At 47.3% G+C, this 23,387-nt stretch overlaps 2 protein-coding genes and 1 non-coding gene across 10 annotated transcripts in view; 1 reads left to right on the plus strand and 2 right to left on the minus strand.

Moving 5' to 3' along the window:
* Nucleotides 1-8,846, minus strand: part of TECPR2 (tectonin beta-propeller repeat containing 2) — a 102,886-nt gene extending 94,040 nt beyond the window's left edge. For all 5 annotated transcript variants that reach the window (XM_040256877.1, XM_040256876.1, XM_040256875.1 and 2 more), the window contains exon 1: nucleotides 8,682-8,846. The gene's annotated coding sequence lies outside the window, so the exon portion shown is untranslated. The remainder of the gene's footprint in view (nucleotides 1-8,681) is intronic.
* Nucleotides 8,847-8,862: 16 nt separating this feature from the next.
* LOC120875173 (cyclin dependent kinase 2 interacting protein) lies at nucleotides 8,863-22,707 on the plus strand. 4 transcript variants are annotated; one of them, XM_040256899.1, is made up of 5 exons: nucleotides 8,863-8,945; nucleotides 13,619-13,787; nucleotides 15,871-16,000; nucleotides 20,974-21,103; nucleotides 22,212-22,707. In XM_040256899.1, the coding sequence occupies exons 1-5, from the start codon at nucleotides 8,894-8,896 to the stop codon at nucleotides 22,298-22,300; spliced, it is 570 nt and encodes a 189-aa protein (XP_040112833.1). In that variant the 5' UTR covers nucleotides 8,863-8,893; the 3' UTR covers nucleotides 22,301-22,707. The 4 variants fall into 4 exon arrangements, with proteins under 4 accessions (XP_040112833.1, XP_040112831.1, XP_040112832.1 ...); XM_040256897.1 differs by having other exon boundaries at nucleotides 22,250-22,697; XM_040256898.1 differs by lacking the exon at nucleotides 8,863-8,945 and adding an exon at nucleotides 9,340-9,498.
* Nucleotides 14,867-14,981, minus strand: LOC120875764. Its single transcript, XR_005724065.1, has one exon. It is a non-coding gene; the product is annotated as a U5 spliceosomal RNA (small nuclear RNA).
* Nucleotides 22,708-23,387: the final 680 nt, after the last annotated feature.

The following is a 23,387-nucleotide window of genomic DNA, read 5'->3' on the forward strand; positions in this document are numbered from 1 at the left end:
AAAGAAAAATGAAGAGAGGGGCTTCTCTCGTGGTCCAGTGGTTAAGACTCTGCACTCCCAATACAGGGGCACAAGTTTGATCCCTGGTCGGAGAATTAAGACCCTCTATGCTGCAAAGTGCAGCAAAAAAAAAATAAAAAAAAAAGAGAGAGAGAGAGAGAAAAGACAACCAACATACTGGGAAAAAATCATTTATCTGACCAAGGACTTATATCCACAATACATGAAAAATTCTTAAAACTCAATAATCAAACGATAATTTTCAAGCAAGCAACTGAATAGTGGGATCTGAATAGACATTTATCCACATAAGACATACAAATGGCCAATAAGCACAAGAAAAGATGCTCAACATCATTAATCATCAGGGAAAATGCAAAACAAAACCACAGGGACATTATCACTTCACATCCACTAGGATGGCTATAATCAAGAGACAGATAAGTGTTAACACAGGTGTGGAGAACTGGAACCCTCGTACATTGCTGTCTAGACGCACAATCGTGTCCGACCCTGCGGCCCCACAGCTTGTAGCCTGCCAAATTCCTCTGTCCATGGGATTTCCCAGGCAAGAATACTGGAGCAGGTTATCGCTTCCTACTTCAGGGGACCCTCCTGACCCAGGAATCAAACCCACATCTCTTGCGTCTCCTGCATTGGCAGGTGGGTCTTGACCACTAGCACTATCTGGGAAGCCCCATACATTGCTGGTAGAGAATAAAAGGAGGCAGTCACTGCGGAAAAGTCTGGCAGTTCCTCAAAAGGTTAAACACAGAGTTACCATATGACCCAGCAATTCTATTCCTAATTATACACCCAAGATAAATGAAAACATATGTCTACAGAAAAACTTAAATAATTTCAAAATATTACCATTCATAAAACCAAAGTAAAACAACCCAACTGTCCATCAACTGATGAATGGATATACAAAACATGGTATATCCATACAACAGAATATACTGTTCAACAATAAAAAGAAATGAAGTACTGATACACACTGTAATATGATAAGCCTTGAAAACATTATGCCTAGTGAAAGAAGCCACACACGGAAGACCATGCACTGGATGATTCCACCAAGATGAAATACGCAAATGGCCCGAGTAAGCCCATCTACAGACAGAAAGTAGACCAGTGACTGCCTAGAGCTGGGAGGGAAAAAGGCTGAGGGTGGGGATGGCTGCTAAAGGGTTTGGAGTGTCTTTTTAGGGTAAAATGTCTTAAAATTGATTGTAGTGGTGGCTGCATAACTCTATGAATATCCAAAAAAATACCGAATTGGACATTTTAAATGGGTAATACACATGGATGTGAATTCTCAATGGAGCTTTTACCAAAAAAACAAGAAGTATCAGCTCTCCAACACTCACTCAAGACAAAAAGCTTCAGTAGACCAGAAATAGAGAGGAACTTCCTCAACCTGATAAGGAATAGCTACCAAAAAATCCAACAACTAACATCATACTTAATGGTGAGAAACTCAGTTTCCCCAACTAAGACAAGGTACAAAGCAAGGATGTCCCCTCTCATCACTCCTTTTCCATATCATACTGGACGTTCTAGCTAATACAATAAGACAAGGAAATCTAAGACTGAAAAGGAAGAAATAAAGTTACCTCTGCAGATGACATTTTCATTTGTGTAGAAAATCCAAAATAATAATAATAATAAAACTTCTGAAGCTAGTAGGCAATTGCAGCAAGGTTGCAGAATACAAGAGTAACAAAAGTCGACCACTTTCCCATATAGGAGCTATGAACAAGTGGAATTTTAAATTAAAAACACAGTATCATTTACATTTGCATCCCCCCAAATAAAATACTTAAGTATAAATCTAACAAAATATGTAAAGAGCTATACAAGGAAAACTACAAAAGTCACAAGAATGAAATCAAAGAACTAAATAAATGGAGAAGTATCCCATGTTCATAGTTAATTCAATATTGTCAAGATGTGAGTTCTTCCCAACTTGATTTACAGATTCAGTGTAATGCCAGTAAGTTATTTTGTGGATATTAACAAAATAATTCTGAAGTTTTACAGAGTCAGAAGACCCAGAACAGCCAACACAATATTGATGGAAAAAAATGATAAAGTTTGAGGACTGATATCATCTGATTGCAAAACTTACTACAAAGCACCAATTATCAAGATAGTGTGGTACTGGCGAAAGAACAAAGGAATCTACAGAAGAGAAAGTGCAGATACAGACCCACGTAAACAAAGCCAACGGACCTCTGACAAAGGAGCAAAGGCAACACAATGGAGCAAAGACAGCCTTTTTAACAAATGATGCTGGAACAACTGGACACCCACAGGGGAAAAAGTGAATCTAGACACAGAACTTACACTCTTCACAAAAATTAACTCAAAACGGATCACAGACCCAAACGTAAAACACAAAAACTATAAAAATTCCAGAAGGCAATATAGGAGAAAACCTAGATGACTTTGGGTATGGTGATGACATTTTAGATAACATTACCAAAGGCAGGATCCATGAAAGAAGTAACTGATAAGCTAGACTTCATTAAAATTAAAAACTTCTGCTCTACAAAAGACCATGCAAATGAAGGAGCAGACAAGTCACAGATTGGGAGAAACATATTTGCAAAATACCTACCTGATTAAGGGCTGCTATCCAAAATATACAAAGAACTTTTAAAACTCAAGAACCCAATTAAAATATGGGCAAAAGATCTGAATAAAACATCTCACCAAAGAAGATATACAGGTATCAAGTAAGTCTATGGAAAGATGCTCCACGTCGTATGTCATCGGGAGAAGGCGAATTAAAGCAAGATACCATATAAACCCAGCAGAACAGCCCAAATCTCTAACGCCGACAACACCAAATGCTGTTGAGAATATGGGGCAACAGGAACTCTCATTCACTGCTGGTGGGGATAAAAAATGGTACAGCCACTTAGGAAGACAGTATGAAGGTTTCTTATAAAGCTTATCATATGATCCAGCAATGCAGTCCTTGGTACTCATCTGAAGGAGTTCAAAACTTACATCCACACAAAACCTTCACCAGGGTATTTATAGCGCCTTCAATCAAAACTGTAAAAATGTGGATGCAATGAGGATGTCCTTTAGTAAGTGAATGAATAAGCAAACTCTGGTACATCCAGACAATGGAATATTATTCAGCACTAAAAATAAATGGGTTATTAAATCATGAAAGACATGGAGAACTTGAAGTGCACATTACTAAATGAAAGAAGGCAATCTGAAAAGGTTTCATGCTGTGTCATTCCAACCATGTAACCTTCTGGAAAAGGCAAACTATGAAGACAGTAAAAAGATCAGGGGTTGCCAAGGTTTGGGTGGGGAGGGAAGGGATACATAGGCAGAGCACAGAGGATTTCTAGGGCAGTAAAAGTACTGACACCATAATGATGGATGCATGCCACCATACATTTGTCCAGACCTATGGAATGCACACCACCAACCCTAAGGAAAACTATGGACTGTGGGTGATAATGCTGTATCAATGCTGGTTCACGGACTGTAACAAATGCCCCACTGTGGTGGGGGATGGTGCTAATAAGGGAGGCGATACACGTGCAGGGGAAGGGAGACCTGGGTTCGATCCCTGGGTTGGGAAGATCCCCTGGAGAAAGGAAAGGCTACCCACTCCAGTATTCTGGCTGTTTAGTCCATGGGGTCACAAAGAGTTGGACACACCTGAGCGACTTTCACCTTCACTTTCAGGGAGTATATGGAAATATCTGCAGCTTCCCCTCAGTTTTGCTGTAAACCTAAAACAGCTCCGAAAAAGCGTTTTGTTTCGTTTTGTTTTTAAAGTTCTTTGAAAGAGAAATGGGTGGCTCTCGTATCACTCACCCTATTCAAAATTCTTCGGTGGGGCTTCCTAGTGCTTTGAGCCAGCCAAACACCTTTCTGTGGCCGACAAGGCCCTGTGTGGCCTGACCCCTTCCCAGCTCCCCCATCACACATCCACCTCTCCCCACTCATCCTCTAAGCTCTGTCTCTACCACCCACTTATTCCCTCCTTGGGCTTCAGAGCTGACTATCCTCCCTGCTCCCCACCACCTTGCATCTCACTCCACACATCTGGCTTCAGAAAGACATCCCCTGACCAGATCACTGACAGTGTCCATCAGTCCCCACATCCCTCAACTTTTCATCTTGTCTTTCATAATCCTCATCACACTTTTAATTACTTTATTTGATAAACAGTTTAATGATCATCTCACCGATGAGACTGTGAGCAACACAAATTCTCTCCTGTTTACCAGTGAAAAGCCTAGTAGCTAACAACACCTTTGGCATGGAGTAGATGTTCAATACCAATCTGTTGAATGAAAAAATTCAAAAAGTTAACTTCAGGTCTTACTGCAAAAGAATATTCTCAATTCAATCTTTAAAATCAATAACGCTTCCCTGGTCATGGATATTTCCATTAAACATATAAAAATCACAACATTCTTCCTCAAGACAGGATAATTCCCTCCCCCATTATAACCACAACCCACATATCTGGAAAGTGGTAGCTGACTTCACACTGACTGATAGCACCCAAATACCTGATTGGTAGTTTTAAAAAATCATCCACTTGGTACAATGGTCTAAATTATCCACTTAGTACAACAGTTGGAAGTTGCCAAAGCACTCTGACAAATCTAAAGGTTTAAGGATTCTCTCCAAAATCTCTATGAAGTGGTAATTAGTCTCCCTGTTGTACAGTCTATTATTAAACTGGCTACAACATCCACTATTCTTTTAAGTATTAAAATCTTATCACTTCAGTTCAGTCACGTCACTCTTTGCAACCCCATGGACTGCAGCACACCAGGCTTCCCTGTCCATCACCAACTGCCGGAGCTTACTCAAACTCATGTGCATATAGTCGGTGATGCCATCCAACCATCTCATCCTCTGTCATCCTCTTCTCTTCCTGCCTTCAATCTTTCCCAGCATCAGGGTCTTTTCCAATGAGTCAGTTCTTCCCATCACGTGGCCAAAGTATTGGAGCTTCAGCATCAGTCCTTCCAATAAATATTCAGGACTTATTTCCTTTAGGATGGACTGGTTGGATCTCCTTGCAGTCCAAGGGACTCTCAAGAGTCTTCCCCAACACCCTAGTTCAAAGGCATCAATTCTTTGGTGCTCAGCTTCCTTTATGGTCCAACTCTCACATCCATACATGACTACTGGAAAAACCATAGCTTCGACTAGATGGACCTTTGTTGGCAAAGTAATGTCTCTGCTTTTTAGTATGCTGTCTGGGTTGGTCACAGCTTTTCTTCCAAGGAGTAAGCGTCTTTTACTTTCATGGCTGCAGTCACCATCTGCAGTGATCTTAGAGCCCCAAAAAATAAAGCCTCTCACTTGTTTCCATTTTTTCCCCATTTTTTTTGCCATGAAGTGATGAGACCAGATGCCATGATCTTAGATTTCTGAATATTGAGTTTTAAGCCAGCTTTTTTACTCTCTTCTTTCTCTTTCATCAAGAGGCTCTTTAGTCCTTCTTTGCTTTCTGCCATAAGGGTGGTGTCATCTGCATATTTTAGGTTATTGATATTTCTTCCAGCAATCTTGATTCCAGCTTGTGCTTCATCCAGCCCAGCATTGTGTATGATGTACTCTGCACATAAGTTAAATAAGCAGGGTGACAATATACAGCCTTGAGGTATGCCCTTCCCGATTTGGAACCTGTCTGTTGTTCCGTGTCTGGTTCTACCTGTTGCTTCTTGACCTGCATACAGATTTCTCAGGAAGCAGATAAGGTGGTCTGGTAGTCCTATCTCTTGAAGAACTTTCCACAGTTTGTTAAGATCCACACAGTCAAAGGCTTTGACGTAGTCAGTAAAAAGAAATAGATGTTTTTCTGGAACTCTCCTGTTTTTTCAATGATCCAACAGATGTTGACAATTTGATCTCTGAATCCTCTGCCTTTTCTAAATCCAGATTGAACATCTGGAAGTTCATGGTTCACATACTGTTAAAGCCTGGCTTGGAGAATTTTGAGCATTACTTTGCTAGCATGTGAGATGAATGTAATTGTGTGGTAGTTTGAACATTCTTTGGCATTGCCTTTCTTTGGGATTGGAATAAAAACTGACCTTTTCAGTCCTAGACTGGCTGAGTTTTCCAACTTTTTTGGCATATTGAGTGCAGCACTTTAACAGCATTATCTTTTAGGATTTGAAATAGCTCAGCTGGAATTCCATCACGTCCACTAGCTTTGTTCCTGGTGATACTTCCTATGGCCCACTTGACTTCGCATAAAATCTTATGGCTGAACATAATGAGAAGGAGGCAGTCATTTATCTTTCAGATGAAATTCAGTCACTTCCCTGATCCCAAGCCTGCTGGTTAGCCAGTGCTCAGAGGCTGAAGTCTGATCAGAGCATGAAGTTGAGCATTTCAACAAAGCAGCCTTCATCTCAGGCCACTCTTCCTTCCACATACCCCACACTGCAGCCACAGTAGCTTGCCACCACAGCCCCAAACACCCATGGTTTTTACAAAGTCCCTTTCGTTCCTTCCCCATCCCCCACACATATCTTGTAAGAACACGCTGCCCACAGGAAGCCTTCAGACTCCCTCTGACACTTTGCTGGTGTCTCTCCACCTTCACAGAACGCTGAGTGCAGTTACCACATGCTTTCTGCCAGTCTTCATCTACATCCTGCTCGTCTCCAAAAGACCACCGGGGAGTGTGGTACAATCAACACGTATCTGTTGAATTAATCTCTCTCTAAACACTGCCAGAATTCCTGAGGTATGGCAGAACAACATATAAAACCACTCCACATCACTTACATCCATCATTATGCAAAAATTCAATGGTCTCTTTATGTCTGGGTCCAAAGAATACATTCATTTAAAACTGACACACGCTTCGAACGACAGCTCACTTCTGCCTCAGCAGTTCAGAGCCATCAACAACTCCCTTGGATTCTATCACGCTCTTAGGCTCTTCTGTATCTAGACATCTCTCCAGGCCTGACTCCAGATTTGTTTGTTACGAGTAACTGTTCTCCAATCCATTCTCCACTTTTCTAAGTTCAGTCAGCTACTCTGCCTGATGCCTTTTTCCTTCCCTTTTCCCCACTAAGTTCCAGGAGCCATTTTGTCCAAACTACACAGAAGCTAAGATAAAATGAGGCCTTCCCCAAACTTAAAGTCTAATTTCTCTTAGAGAAAATGGAAAACGAATCCAACAGGAGCCAATCTGAGGCTGAAAAAGACAATGAGACTACAAAGTAACTTAAACCTAACAAAAGCTCCTTACTAGTCACTCCTTCAGAAGAGGACCACCCTTATTCCACCACCAGCCTCCAAGCCAGTCCTGAAAACTCCAGCAGAGCATCCCCTGTACCTACACCTGCTAGTTCTCAAGCTGGAAAGTTCCCTGGGGACAGGGACTGGGTCTGTCTGGTCCACCACAGCGTCTCTAGAAGCTGGTACTGTGGCTGGCATACAACAGGCACCAAATAACAACCTGCTGAATGAACCAACGAGGGATGTTAAAAAAAAAAAAAATTCAGAGCTTCACCAAGGTGCACTGTAGCTTCTAGGTGAGACAAAGTACAAAGTGGTTTGCAGCTCAGGGGACCAGAAGGACTGGTGAACACAAGGGCTACAACGACTTTATTCCCAGATTCTGTCCATCCTGGGATCTGGGTTTGGGGATTTCCAGAACTCCTTTCCTTAAGTTTTCAAGACCTTGGCTACTAGGAGGAAGTCAAGCCCAAGTGCAACTGATCACTCCAGCAGATAAGGCAAGGGTGCTGCCAAGCTAGTACCCGCACTCTGCCAACACATGTCAACAGAAGCAATAGGACGGAATAAAATTCCTGAATCTCAGCAAGAAAAGGGATGAAGAACAAAAGAGCAGAGAAGAGAAAAGTAAGTAGGGTGTGCGGGTAAGGACCGCAGGGGCTAGCTAGCCTTTATTGAAATGCACAGCGCCCGGCCACGGTGCTGAGCAATTCACAAGCACTGACCCATTTAATCCTCTCACCCAGCCAGGGCTGGAAACTATTATCAATCCCTATTTTACTGACGGTGAAACTCAAGTTTACGGAGACATCACTTGCCCTGAGCACATAGCCAAGGAAGGCGCTGTGTGCTATGGGCCGGGTCGCCGCACTCTTCAACCTGCACTTACTATCTTGCCTGGGGCCTTAAAGAAGGACTGAGAGGCGAGTCGCTCACTTATCCATTTAACGAACACTTAGCATCGACTGGGTACGAGCCAAGGCCTGATGCCAGGAGCTGGTGGGCGGATGAAGGGACCGGGACTGAGCGGATCGGGCGTGGGGACAGGGCGCAGGTTCCCTCAGAAAGACCCTGGAGCTCGGCACCCGGGGACGACGGGGGTAAGAGGGCGCGGTCCGGCAGAGGGAAGGCGCGGAACCTGAGGGGCGAGCGAGCCGCGCGCGCGGGGCGGCGGACCCGCGGCGCCCAGAGGCGTGGGCGACGACGGCTCCCTCAGCTGGCCGCCCGCTTCTGCCCGGAACGGGGCCCGACGCTTCGTGCGCCTCGGCAACGGCCTCGGCCACCTGGCGCGGGCGAGACGGGGGTCGGGAACGGGGGCGAGACGCGCAGTGAGACCCTGAGGCGCGGGAGCTCGGCTCGGGCGGGGGAGCTCGGCTCGGGCGGGGGAGCTCGGGGCCGGGCGGCGTGGCGGGACTCACCTCCCGCGGCAGCCCCTCCGGACTCGTCGGCCCGGCCGGACCGGAGGAGGTGGGGATGGACTCCGGGCCGCGGGGACTGCCGGGAGCCCGTTCCCTGGGCAACGGGACGGGTACCGCCGAGGAACAGCCGGCTCCGCCGCCGGCTAGAGCGGCAGAGCCCGGTCTAGGGGCGGTGGGCGTGTCGGAAGTGACGCAGGCGGACTTCCTGTGGCATGGGCGGGGCTTCGGGTCTCTTTCCCGGGATCCCTGCGGAAGGCATGGAAGGTGCGTGAGAAGGGCCGGTTTTCCCAAGCGGGAGGGTGCGAGTGGTTCCGTTTGGTCTTGGAGCTGGACCCGAGGCCGGAAGTTTCCCGAATTGCGTGCCGATTCGTGCCTGGCCCCGGCCCAGCCCGCTGGCCCCGGCACAGGCTCCGCAGTCGGCCTGGAAGTCAGTTTTGCCAAAATGATACAAAGGAGCGTCAGCAGATCCTGAGACTCAAATTGTCGTTATAAATTAGCAGCAGCAGAGCGCTTTCTGTGAAATCCCGTCAGTCAGAGTTTCCGGCCACAGAGTTTTTTCTGCTTATAATAAAAGCTGTCATTCAGCAAGTGCTCACAGCCTCACCGCGATCCCTTGAAGTGTCAACAGGTGGGAAGTCGAGGCTTGGAGAGAATAAGTAAGATACGCGCTATGCTGCTGTCCTGCTCTATGGCTGATACCTGATCTCGTTTGAGTTGAAGTCAGAGTGTTGTTTTTGGTTCCTAAATATGTGCTGTATTATGGGGCAGACAAATGATGACTCTCAAGTGCTCCTCGCCCGCAAGGAGCCCCTATTCGGTAAGGGAACTCCTTAGAAGATCGTGGTACAGGCGGTAAGAGATTTTTTTCTCCATTTAACACATTCTCGTCTGCACCTACTATGTGCTGAGGGCTTCGTTTGTGGCTCAGCTGATAAAGAATCCGCCTACAATGCGGGAGACCTGGGTTCGATCCCTGGGTTGGGAAGACCCTCTGGAGAAGGGAACAGGCTACCCACTCCAGTATTCTGGCCTGGAGGATCCCATGGACTGGGATGTTTGCCCATGGGGTCGCAAAGAGTCGTACACGACTGATCGACTTTCCTTCACTATGTGCTGAATTGTAAGAGGGAACAGGATAGCCTTAGTGGCTACTGTGGTGGAACTTAGGCTGTCAAGGAATGTATTAGGCATTAAACAAGCAAATACACTGTGTTGGTGAGTGTCATGAATGAAGCTTAATGAAGTCGAGGGTGTTCAGGTATAGAGTGCAGTAAGTCCTAACCTAACCTTGGGATCCAAGAAGACTTCTTTGTGGAACTGACTTTCTAAAAGCCTACGTCAGGTCACGTAGCTACTCAAAGCTTCCTGCTTGCTTTTCATTGACTTGGAATAAACCCAAACGTCTTACCTTGGCCTAGAAGTTTCTGGCTGTCTCGACTGCCTCCTCAGCTACTACGCCCTCTCTCTCCTTTTCATTGTAGCCACGTGGGTCTTGTTTCACACTCACCAAGCTCATTCTCACTTAGGGTCCTTGCTGTTGACTTCTCATCATTTAGGTTTCAGCCTAAATGACAATGGCTTCGGGGTTTACTCTTAACACAAGACCCTGTTTTATTCTCTGGCATTTATGATATAAGCTAATGATCATAGGGACTTCTCTGGCGGTCCAGTGGTTAAGTCTCAGTTCAGGGGACTTGGGTTCAGTCCTTGGTCTGGGAACTAAGATCCCACATGCCGCATGGTGCAGCCAAAAAAGAAAAAAAAAAAACTGATAATCACCTAATTGTTATCCACCTCGTCTTTGGAAAGTAAGTTCTATGGAAATGGTCCTGGTCTATGTGGTTCACTCACTTCCTCCCCCATGTCTGGTGTAATGTAGTTCAGTTCAGTTCAGTTCAGTTCAATCACTCAGTCGTGTCTGACTCTTTGCGACCCCATGAATCGCAGCACGCCAGGCCTCCCTGTCCATCACCAACTCCCGGAGTTCACTCAAACTCATGGCCATCGAGTCGGTGATGCCATCCAGCCATCTCATCCTCTGTCGTCCCCTTCTCCTCCTGCCCCCAATCCCTCCCAGCATCAGAGTCTTTTCCAGTGAGTCAACTCTTCGCATGAGGTGGCCAAAGTATTGGAGTTTCAGCTTCAGCATCAGTCCTTCCATTGAACACTCAGGACTGATCTCCTTTAGGATGAACTGGTTGGATCTCATCTCCTTGCAGCCCAAGGGACTCTCAAGAGTCTTCTCCAACACCACAGTTCAAAAGCATCAATACTTCAGTGCTCAGCTTTCTTCACAGTCCAACTCTCACATCCATACATGACCACTAGAAAAACCATAGCCCTGACTAGACAGACCTTTGTTGGCAAAGTAATGTCTCTGCTTTTGAATATGCTATCTAGGTTGGTCATAACTTTCCTTCCAAGGAGTAAGCGTCTTTTAATTTCATGGCTGCAGTCACCATCTGCTGTGATTTTGGAGCCCCCCCAAAATAAAATCTGACACTGTTTCCAATGTTTCCCCATCTATTTCCCATGAAGTGATAGGACCAGAAGCCATGATCTTCGTTTTCTGAATGTTGAGCTTTGAGCCAACTTTTTCACTCTCCTCCTTCACTTTCATCAAGAGGGTCTTTAGTTCCTTTTCACTTTCTGCCATAAGGGTGGTGTCATCTGCATATCTGAGGTTACTGATATTTCTCCTGGCAATCTTGATTCCAGCTTGTGCTTCTTCCAGCCCAGTGTGTCTCATGATGTACTCTGCATATAAGTTAAAGAAGCAGGGTCACAATATACATCCTTGACGTACTCCTTTTCCTATTTGGAACCAGTCTGTTGTTCCATGTCCAGTTCTAACTGTTGCCTCCTGACCTGCGTTTAGGTTTCAGCAAACACTGGACAGTTGTCTAAATAAAGAGTGAATGAAAACAATCAATGATATTTGAAAGTGAAGCTCCTAGGTAGCTCCTGGTAGGCTGGTTGTCAAGGGGGAGCCACCCATGTGATTAGAATTGTAACTTTCAGTCCCACCCACCTCAACCACCAGGGGAGGGAGGCTGGAGTTAAATCAGCCCCATTGGTGACTCATTTAATCAGTTGTGCCCATGTAATGAAGCCTCCATGAAAAAACAAAAGTGAAGGGTTGTGAGAACTTTCAGGAGTGAAGGGTTGTAAGAATGTTCAGGTTGGTGAGCGGCTCGGATTGCAGGAAGAGCGCTCTGCTCCCCTGCCCATATGCGTCGGCCCGTGTGTCTCTCCCATCTGGTTCTCCCTGGTAGCCTAGTAAGGAGGATGTTTTCCTGAGTTCTCTGTGAGCCACTCTAACAAGTTAATCAAACCTCAGGAGGGGGCCCTGTAGGTCAGAGGCACAGGTGGCAACCTGGACTTGAAGCTGGGATCTGAAGTGGAGGGAGGGGAGAGGAGTCTTACAGGACTGAGCCGTTAACTTGCGGAATCTGATGCTGACTCCCAGTAGACAGTGTCAGGGTGGAGTGCACCGCTTGGTGCTGGTGGAAAAAACACTGGAGAGGCCCTTGAGGTAACACATACTGTGTTGGATACTTGCCATGTGCCAGGCCCTCACAGCTTTGCATATATTATCTCATCTTCACATTAACTCGGCAGTAGATGTAGTTTATCCCCACTTTACGGATGGGCACTTTGAGACCATGAGAGGTTAACTAACTTACCCGAGATTGCACAGGTGGCTGTAACAGAGTTGGGACTCAAACCCAGTCAGCCTGGTCTCTAGAATCTATATTCCAGACAGTTGTGTTTCCTGGATTCCTAAGGACCTCTCTGAGAATGTGGACCTTATCCTGTGGCCCATGAGATGCCTTTGTAGGGTTTTGGGGGTTTTGGGGGCTGTGTTCTGTCTTAGTTGCAGCACGAGGGATCTTCCATCTTCATTGCAGCATACAGGAGCTTTATTTCTGGCATGGGGGATCTAGTTTCCTGACCAGGTATCGAACCTGGGCCCCCTGGGCCACCAGGGAAGTCCCTGAGGGAGTCTAAGTAGAGAAGAATAGAGGGGTGGGAGGGCCAGACAGCCTGAGTGGTCTGGGTGTTGCTTCCCACAGGAGCTGGGGTCTGAGTGAGTCTCAGGATATGGGCAGCATTATTTTGAGGAAGGAAACCCTAACCCTAACTTTCTAGCAGAGAGAACTGCACATGCAGAGGACTTTTTAAGAGTTGCCAGTAGTTGATTTTAGTTAGAAATCGAGGGGCTTCAAGGTGGGGGTTGCAGCGAGACCGAGAGGGAGCCAGATCCTGAAGGAGTTTGGACCTCCCCATGTGTTGGCAGCGTCGAGACCATCACTGCGTCTCTGGGGTCCAGCCTTGTCAGTGTTGGAGTGACTAGCACCAGTTACCCACAGGGCTCGGAGCAAATGCCTGAGGCTAGAGAATGGGAGCGCCAAGGCAGGGGCATCAGAGCCTGGCAGCAGAGAGTTACAGCTCTGCTTCCATCCCAACCTTTGCAAGTGGTCAGAGTGCTCACAATGTGGGAGACCTGGATTCCATCCCTGGGTTGGGAAGATCCCCTGGAGAGGGAAGTGGCTACCCATTCCGGAATTCTTGCCTGGAGAATTCCATGGACGGAGGAGCCTGGCAGGCTACAGTCCATGGGGTCGCAAAGAGTCGGACACGACTGAGCGACTTTCATCTTGACATCACAGAGTGCTCGGGGTGAAAGAGTCTCAAGCCACTAGGCTTCGAGAGGACTCAGCTATATCTGCCGAGACTTTAAAGGTAGAAACAATTCTCTTTGTCTAGTCCCAGGAACTTTTACATTCATCCGCACATCTTCGTTTCCACAACACGATCTGTCCAGTCGATGTAGTGTTTTAAATAGTCTTACTGTCGCAAATCATAAGGACCATTTCCCCCCCCAACTGTGATCTTGAATTTCATAAAGTGATGTTTCTCTTCCTCCCTATTAGCAAAGACTCTTGGAACTGTAACACCAAGAAAACCTGTCTTATCTGTCAGTGCAAGAAAAATTAAGGACAATGCAGCCGACTGGCATAATTTAATCCTGAAATGGGAAACCCTCAACGATGGAGGTTTTGCTACTGCAAACAGTATTGCCAACATGAAAATCAGTTTGTTGTAAGTACCGGCAGAACATGTTCTGTGCGCTTCCGCCTTAGCGATTGGGCAGACATTTCATGGGCGTCTTTTAGAGTGGGCCAGGTAGCCTCCAGCAACATGGATAAATAAAGCGAACAAGCAACTGATAAAACAGTGCATGCAGGTATGAAGTGTACGTGCATTTTAAAAACAAAATTATGCTACAAATTGTTTGTGGTTACATCTGCATGTCAAATTATCCAAATGGATTGGGAGGAGACAGACTCAGGCGCTGGTACCTTCTGGGAGGACTGAGTGGGACGGTGGGGCAGGTACCACTTCATCTCCCGACTGCTGCGTTTTATTTCTGCGGTGTTCTGACTGTCACTAGAAAATACATAGATTTGGCCTTTGTCCCTGTTCTTGGCACATGGCTCTTAAAACCCTGATGATTTCCTTAGGGACTCGAGCTATGGAAGAATCTTTAGTTATAGTAATATTTGTTCTTTGGTCCTCCAGTTCCTGAATTAGCTCCAGAATGATTAAGGAGTGCCCTGTGGTCATAGCAGGCCCCTTCCTAAGACATCCGAGCCTGTGTTTATAAGGGGGCTTTTTGGAAAACCCCTAACGAGGGGATACCAGCCGTGCAATTGGAATTGGCGCTGTCAGCCCCGCCCCCTCACCTGCACTCTGGGGAGCTTGAGTTAATCACCGATGGCCAATCATTAATTGTGACTTCTTAAGGAAGCCTCCATAAAAACCCGGAAGGACAGGGGTTTGGGTAGCTTCTAGGTTGGGGAACCTGAACGCTTCCCTGGGCCCTGTGCTTTTACCCCAGTTGCCACAGGGAGAGAAGCCCCTGGACTTGAGACCCTCCCAGACCTTGCCCTGGGTATCTCCCTATGGTGACCAGGAGTCAGACGTGGAGTGGGGTGTTTAGAGCAGAGGAGACATGCTGGAGTGTGTTTTCCCTTAGCAAGTTCTTTTAAAAAGACAAAAGAGTTACGAAGAAACTGTTGGCAGTTGCCAGTTCTGATTGAAAGATTTGCTTTATTATTCTTTGCACTTTCCTGTATATATGTTTTTAGTTTTGGATTTTGGGTGTTTTTTCTAAAATCAGCCTGGCTTACGCAAGGCCTCAAAAAATTTAATCAAGACACAAGCTTGTTCCTACCCATGGAAATCTTTTAGTAAAAGGCGAAAGATTGAAATGACCTGAAGAGAAGCATGACTGTGGATCTATATATATAGTAGTTTTAATTTCTCAAAGCTGCATATCTTTGTCTACCGGCCGGAGTCTAGAGTCTTAACTTCTTGGGTGGACCGCTGGCCCTTGCCAGCTCTCCCAAGCATATCAGACATGTCAGCCCTCTGGTCCCTTCTCCTGCTCAGCAAGTGCCAAGAAGCAGTTCTTACCTGACTCCATAAGGTGCTCTCTGAAGTTGGAGGTGAGGGATGGGATACATTGGGAGTTTGGGATTGATACCTACACACACACTACTGCAAATAAAATAGATAACTAATAAGGACCTACTGGAGAGCTTGGGGGACTCTACTTAGTACTCTGCAGTGGCCTAGATGGGAAAAGAACCTAAAAAAGAGTGGCTACGTGTGTATGAATGGCTGAGTCACTTGCTGTACAGCTGAAACTAACACAGCACTGTAAATCAAGTGTGCTCCAAAAATCTTTTTTAAAACTTCTTGGACTACAAAATGAAGAACAATGAGAAGATATTCTCTGATAATCTTCTAATGTTTCATTTTTTCACTTAAATGTTGATTGTGGAGCCACTAGATTAATTTCAGGGGCCGTGGATCACAGCTTTCCATTTACAAAACGCATTCCTAGCTGGCGGGCTCTGAGGAAATGACTGCTTCTTGCCCACTGAAGACGCCACAGGACTCGATTGAACTGACTTTGTTCTAGGGCAGAATCGAGCAGTGGATGGACATATTCCTTGTATGCGTAAATAACATGTAAACATGATGACGTGAAATGACACCGGTGGAGACAGTCGGTGATGACACATGTACACGGATATTGAGTTTTCTGGGGTTCATCCTAACGAAGGGAGGTGACCTCACGGAGTGTGTTCTGTTCCCGCTTTTCCATCTGGTCCAGGAGCAAAGACAAGATAGAATTAGTGAGCAGCGGCCTGGCTTCCGACGACTGTGCAGAAAAGGAGCACCCAGAATACAGCAGGGAGCTCGAGACTCTGTGCGAGCAGCTGCAGGCCACCCTGGAAGGTTTGGTAAGGTGCTGCCGCCCTGGGCCAAGTGTGCGCAGGCGCCCGGCGGGGCTCCGCACTTTCCTCCTCCGAGATTTTGTTTGTCCCTCCTCCGCCTCCTCTTTGGTCTCTTGCTCTGCCTGCCCTATAAATCTCGTTTCCGAGATGCTGTCCTGACCGTCCTTCTGATCGGCGTGTCGCAGGGCAGTGTCCCCGCTCCAGGTCCCCACAGGGAGCAGATTTAGGCTTGCGGGCCTCTCGCCTCTACTCGGCAGCCATCCGGAGGCGAGTGGGCGCCACCGCCTTCCAGCAGAGCTCTATTTATGGACGCTGAACTGTGAATTTCATACAACTTTCATGTGTCACATAAAATATTCTGCTTTTGATTTTTTTTTTTCCAACCACTTAAAAATGTAAAACCCATTCTTAGCTCAAGGGACGCACAAAAATAGACCGAGCTGGATCTGGCCTGAGAGCCCTGATCTCGCCCATAAGGGATGCTCTGAAGGGTTGTTTAACTCAAGGCTGGATGTCGGTACCCACCATGCTGGCCACCACGTGTGGACAAAACAGCTCATCTCAGCTAGACACAGGGATGGGGTTTACACACCTTAAACACAGATAACTAAAGCTTCTCCCCATAGAGCGTCCACATATTCTAACATTGCTTGACGTGTTTCTAATGTTTGACATGCTTCCTTATCTTTTTAAACAGCATATGTCGAGTATCATTGTATTTCTTCAAGATACCACTTGTTCAAAGTCAGGACTCCACCTATTAAAAGGCAGACTATAGGTTTATAAGTTTTTCAGAAAAGAAGCACATCCTTTATAAGGTGTAATGGTTTCTGAAACATGAAAATGAGAAAAATAAATAGGGCACCAAGGACATCTTGGTGGTTTCGCCTTTCCTTTGATCGAAATGCACCACTGTCTTCTCCTCTAAGTAAACAATCAGGGTTTTGTGATTGTCCTGGTTTGTAACACTGCCTTTGGGTGGTGCTGTGATAAGAAACACTTGCCCGCCTGCCTGACCCCTTGCACGCAGTGCTCAGGCAGAAACAGGACAGGCCTGTGCGGTGGGTCCCTTCGTTCTCAGCTCCACCCCAGGAAGGCTGGAGGGGAAGGCGTGTGGGTGTTTGCTCTGTGGCATCTCTGTGTTCACTGCTGCCTCTCCAGTAACTGGGTCATTGACCTCAGCTTCTGGACCTAGGCTTCCTGAATTAACACAGGCAGAGTAATCAATCAAGTTTCCAGAAAAAGCCAATTGAAAACTGGCCACGTGTATTTTTTTCCCCCCAACATTAACCCATTTGATTTGGGCAAGTGGTTTTGTTTGGACAAAACACCAGTGCACACGTTGCTTGAAAGAGAAAAAACTGGATGGCTAAGTTCCTACATTGAAATATTTATTTCCTGGTCACACTCAGCTTTTAATTGTCAGCTTTTGTTGTTTCGTTGAAGTCTAGTTGGTTTAAAACGTTGTGTTCCTTTGTGCTGTAAAGCAAAGTGATTCCGTTATACACATGTACACACTCTCTCATATCCTTTTCCACTATGGTCTGTTACAGCATATAGAATATAGTTCACTGTGTATATTGAAATGCTTTCAACATGGTTAAGCACAGGCAGCCGGGCTATCGTCTGTTGGGTCAGTGTGGCAACACTCGCACCAGAACTTCATCATCCGCGGCCTCCCGCCTCCCTCTCCGCACAAAACATCTCACAGAACCCCCAGCTGGATCAGAACAGGAAACACTTCGGGCACATGCCAACGTGACTTTTACGAAGCGTAAAAACCCTGGGAAGGATTTTGTTTCTAAATGCCATTTGGCTTTCTTTAGCACGTACTTCCCTCATTTATAACTCTGTACATATGCACACCACGGTGGGGAAGGAGGCCTTGGGCAGGAACAAGGGGAAGAGGCTGTTCGCCTCCTGTTTCAGGCGAGGCAGGAGGGACTGGCTGGCTTTGCTTGTGCGGTCCCTGCTCTCCCTGTCCTCGCATGACTGTCTGGTGCCACGGGAACCCCTTCCCCACCCTGCTGACCGTGCAGAGGAGGGGTGGCCTGGGAGGGTGTCAGACCTGAGTCAAGGGCCAGAAAACCCAGCCTGATGGACTGAGCAGGTGACACGTCCTGTGCCCGGCCCCTCCACCCACAGCACGTGGCCTGGCAGGGCAGCCGAAAGTGGCCACTAGGTTTGAGGTGACCAGTGCCCCACAGAGGCCCTAGTTCCCAAGGCCTGCCTTCAGACAAAGCCTGGGCTGACCATGGGTGCTAGTTGTCAGGCCCCAAAGTTCTCTGCCCCAGTGGATTTTTTCTATTTTAAGTGGAATAAGTGGTTCGAGGGACTTCCCTGGTGGTACAGTGGTTAGGACTGTTTTCACTGCTGTGGGCCCCAGGTTCAGTCCCTGGTTCGGGAACTAGGATCCTGCAAGCTGCATAGCATGGCCAAAAAAAAAATAAAGTAGTTTGAAAATTAGTTCTCACTCAGTTTCAAAACCAAAGTTGATGTTATGAGGATACTGATATCATTATTCCTATTTTCCTTGAGCCTTTAGAGAGAATGGTTTCCCAGGCTTGACTTGGCCTTGAATCTGGCCTGGGGGGAGGTGTCCGTGTCCCTCAGCTGGACGAACATTTCACCGTGAGGGCTGCTGCCTTTAGGAGGGACATGGAGCCACGAGCGTGTCACTTCAGGGCTGTGGGTGTGTGTGACTTTGGTGTCATTATTGTTGAATGAGCCCCTGGATGGAGCTGGCCCCTCCAGCCCAGGCTCGAGCCTCCAGGATTTCCTTTGCTGTCCTCGAGCTTGTCAGCTCTTCTTAGCATTAGGTGGCAGCGGGCAGCTGCCGCAGGACACAGAGGGCAGGGCTGGGGATTGGGTGTCCGAGGCCTGGCCTCGTCCTTCCCGAGCTCAGCAACCTTGAGAATTTTCCCAGCTGTCATCCGGAAATGATGAGTCCTATCTCCTGGGGTTGGGCCAAATGAAATATCAAACCTGGAAAGATTTGGGAACAGAGTCTGGTCCTTTAAAAACTAATGTTAGCTAAATTTTGTTCAGCCGCTTCGTGTAGTTAGAGAGTGCTTAAAGGACCAAGTGCAGGGAATTAAGGTTTTGATGACGGATAGAGCTTTTCTTACACCCCGCTGTGTACATAAAGCTAACTTCATACTTAGGACCGAGAGTTGTGGTCTAGCAGACCTACGTGGGGCTTCCCAGGTGGCGCTCGTGGTAAAGAACCTGCCTGCCAGTGCAGGTACACATGAGAGACACGGGTTCAATCCCTGAGTTGGGAAGGTCCCCTGGGGGGTGCATGGCAACCTGCGCCTGTATTCTTGCCTGGAGAATCCCATGGACAGAGGAGCCTGCTGGGCTGCACAGTCCATGGGGTCACACAGAGCTGGACACGACTGGAGTGACTTAACACGCAAGCACACAGACCTATGCTACTGCAATCCAAAAGCTTGGTTGCCGCACGTGTTTGTCTCACTTCACAAGCACTGACGTGGCTCCGACCTGGCGCTCGACAGGCACTCGTCAGTCCCCCGGCCCTGTTAGCAGGCGCTCCGGCGGGCCGGCCCGCACTGCAGCAGCTCCTGACGAGCACCAAGGCGCCGTCAGCGTCACGTGGTTGCTGTTGCCTCCCTGTGTGCAGCCTGCTGGGCTGCCTTTCGTTATTACAGTTTTATCAACAAGGAAACCAAGCCTCAGAGGTTTCAGTGAACTTGAAACCAAGCAGGTCACGGAAGCCTTTTTGTCCCACCTTTCTTGTTTGTAGGCAAGACCCCAGTCTCAAGACCTGCCTGGTGGTCCAGTGGCTGAGACGTCACGCTCCCAGTGCAGGGGACCCGGGTTCAATCCCACATGCTGCAGCAAAGATCAGAGATCCTGAGTGCCGCAGCTAAGACCTGGCACGGCCAGATAAATACGGGGCTCCCTTGGAGTCTCAGTGGTAGAGAATTCGCCTGCCAGTGCAGGAGACACGGGTTTGATCCTTCATCTGGGAAGATCCCACATCCCACCGAGCAGCTAAGCCCATGAGCCACAACTACGGAGCCTCTGCTAGAGCCCGTGCTTGGCAAAAGAGAAGCCACTGCGGTGAGAAGCCTGAGCACCACAGCTGGAGAGTGCCGCCCCCACTGCTCACTGCAGCGAGAGAAAGCCTGCACAGCAACAAAGGCCCGGCACAGCCAGAAATCATTAGATAAAGTTGTGATGAATAATTAAAAAAAAAAAAAGACTCCAGCCTCCCTGATCTTCCCTGAGTTCCAAAGGGTGGATTCCAGCAGTTGCTAATTTAGAGAGGAGCAGTCGAGTTGAGGCAAGATTAAAGGGACCCGAGAAACTCATCAAGATTAGGAGACCCGACCACCTGAGACCAGGCCCTACACACACCCTAATCTTATTGGCAACCCCACCCCTTGAACTCCTCAAATACCCCTGGGCTGCAGACACACAGTTTTTCCGAGCAAGAGGCTGCCGTGTCCCCCTTTGCCTGGCAAAGCAATAAAGCTCTTCTTTTCTACTTCACCCAAAACTCTGTCCGAGATTTGATTCAGCCCTGGTGCACAGAGGCTGAGTTTTTGGCATCAAACTCAAAAGGCAGTTCATATCGAGTCAGAAGTGAGCTTGTTTAATGCCTCTTCTCCTGTCTTTCATTCCATAAAAGGGAGAGCCTGCCTTGCCACCCCTCTAGGTCTTCAGTGCTAAAAAGTGAGTGATGTTCAGAGAATTCAGTGAAGTGGGACTGAGCAAGCTTCCTCTTCTCCAGCAATGGAAATCCAGGGTTTATTACTGAAGTAATCCAAACTTGTGAAATCGAAGCAACCATTTACCTCCATCTCCCAGAAATTTGCTGCACATGAGTGAATGGTGTTGAGTTATTGGACTTACATCTCAACAGACTTACATTTCTTAGCTTTGAAATCTTGAGTTTCTGAATATAAGACTGAATTTCAAATAACATTCTCATAGTCTAATATCTTTTTCAGACCAAAATACAGATGAAGATGGAAAAGCTGTCTTCAACCACCAAGGGCGTTTGTGAACTAGAAGATTACCATCATGGGGAGGAGAGGAAGCGCCCCCCACTCTTCCACACGTGGTCCACGGCTCATTTTTGTAAGTAGTCCTTTCTGCCTTCTTTTCAAGGGTAGATCCTGAGAGCACTTCATGCCATTTAGATCTGGCCCTCTAAAGCTGACAAGACTTTGAAATTCAATTCAGGAGCATCCATTGGGAGGGAGGGAAATGGAGGCATCTTAGATGAGTGTTTCTTCTTCGCTTTAATTACCTACTAACCAGCAAAGACTCACTGGGAAAGACCCTGATGCTGGGAAAGATTGAGGGCAGGAGGAGAGGGGGCGACAGAGGAGGAGATGGCTGGATGGCATCACTGACTCCATGGACATGCATTTGAGCAAGCTCCGGGAGATGGTGAAGGACAGGGAAGCCTGGCGTGCTGCGGTCCCTGGGGTCACAGAGTCGGACACATCTTAGTGACTGAACAACAATCAGCAAAGAATATTAAACATCATTAGAGACCCAAGAAGCAAGCTGCCATTAGTCCTTTAAAGCCAATGGGGAGAATGAACTTAGCCTCCTCAGCAGAGGCAGGATTTTTTTTTTTTTTGTAGAAAAATAGGTTTTCACTTTTTGTTTTGCTTTGTTTAAAAAGGAAATGGGGGTCACTTTAGCCTGCCCCATGAAGGCAGGCTTCTGGGAAAACAAACTCCATTACCTAAATAAATTGTGCAGTAAGGGCTCTTTTTAGCATTATTAGTTTAAAAGAAGGGCTAAACTATTTGATGTCGCTTTGAGACCTCACTTCTAAATAAGGGAGAAGGGTAAAATCTCCTAATGTAACGTGTTCATTGAATATTGTCAGTTTGAGATGAATGTGCTCTGTATAGTGGCTGGAGGCTCCTAAGAGCTGCGTAGAAAAGGCTACAGGTGCCTTTTAATTCCATGACACTCATTTCCCTTGTTATACGATCCTGATCTACACTGGCCAGAGTCCATCTTCCTTCCAATTCTGCTGCTGACTCTGGCTTTTAAGGAGCGGCTTTTCAAAGTCCCCAGTGGTCCGGTGGTCAGGACTTGGTGCTTCCACTCCGGAGGGCATGGGTTCGATCCCTAGTCCAGGAACTAAGATCCCATAAGCAGTGCAGCAGGTTGGGAAAAAAACAAAGCAGTGGCGGGTCATCCCAGCCTCGGGCTCCCCCTCCAGCAAATGCCGCTGTTCAAGGGGGCCCACGTTCGTTGCAGACGAGGTCTCCCGCAAGCTCTCAGACATGTACAGCCAGGAGCTCCGCCTGAAGCGCATGGTGGTGGAGCAGCTGGCACACACGGCCGACCGCGACCTCGCCCTCAGCTACCTGTCCATGTGGCTGCACCAGCCCTACCTGGAGGGCAGCAGCAGGCTGCTTCTGGAGAGCATGCTGCTGGAAACGGGGCACCGCGCACTGTGACCTCCCCCCACACCTTGGGGCTGCAGACCCCCCGGTGGACAGACTTCCAGGTGGGCACTGGGTGGTACCCCGGGATCATGCCCCCTGGCTGCACCTGGCGATCAGGCCCTGTGCTTGACTTTCACCAGCTCTCTGGGGCCTCCCCAGACGTTGATTAGTGCTGCCTGCCGTCTACCACTCGGCCTTGTCTGCACCTGTTGCGAATGTGGCATCTATGAAGACGTCTGCATGAAATAAATGAGTTCTTCAACTAAATGCCTGAGTGATCTGGTTTTTGTCAATCAGGTCTGTTTTACATAGAACCACTTGCATAGAAAATCCCTGGTTTAATATTTGTATTGTTAAAATTGCGGGACTATATTAGCTTCGTAACTACAACTGAAATACGTGGCACTAGCGGAAAAGAACCTGCCTGCCAGCGCAAGAAACATCAGAGATTTGGGTTCAGTCCCTGGGCCGGGAAGATCCTCTGGAAAAGAGAATGGCAATCCACTCCTGTATTCCTGCTTGAAACATTCCGTAGACAAGAGGAGCCTGGTGGGCTACAGTCCAGGGGGTCGCAAAGAGCTGGACACAACCAAGTGCATGTTAGCTTTGTAATTGCAACTAGTGTCTAAACTAGTGACTTCAGAGGGCACCAAATAAATATCAGCGTCATGCAGATGAAAACCAGCTGCCAAAAAATTGCCCGTCCTTGTACTTAGGCCATGACAGGCCAAGTGAAGTGTCTTCCATGTCCTTCTGGTTTAAATCCTAGTTTGGCAATATTTGCAACCAGATACTGGGGGTCAGTTCTGCTATTGCTCCCCCAAAAACAGAAGTCTAGGAAATGTCATGCTATATGATACGGGATGTAGTCTCATGACACTCAGGTCGTAGCAGCTCAGGAACAAGTGCTTCCCAGGCAAAAAAAAAAAATTCCAAAAATAAAACAC

This window comes from Oryx dammah, unplaced genomic scaffold (genome assembly GCF_014754425.2).
Source record: "Oryx dammah isolate SB20612 unplaced genomic scaffold, SCBI_Odam_1.1 HiC_scaffold_16, whole genome shotgun sequence".
Lineage (NCBI taxonomy): Eukaryota > Metazoa > Chordata > Mammalia > Artiodactyla > Bovidae > Oryx > Oryx dammah.

Coding starts and splice junctions, on each gene's coding strand:
- LOC120875173 (XM_040256896.1), top strand. CDS start 9,429: ATGTGCTGTATTATGGGGCAGACAAATGATGACTCTCAAGTGCTCCTC. Junction 9,499..13,618: donor CCGCAAGGAGCCCCTATTCG/GTAAGGGAACTC, acceptor CCTCCCTATTAG/CAAAGACTCTTGGAACTGTA. Junction 16,001..20,973: donor AGGCCACCCTGGAAGGTTTG/GTAAGGTGCTGC, acceptor TATCTTTTTCAG/ACCAAAATACAGATGAAGAT.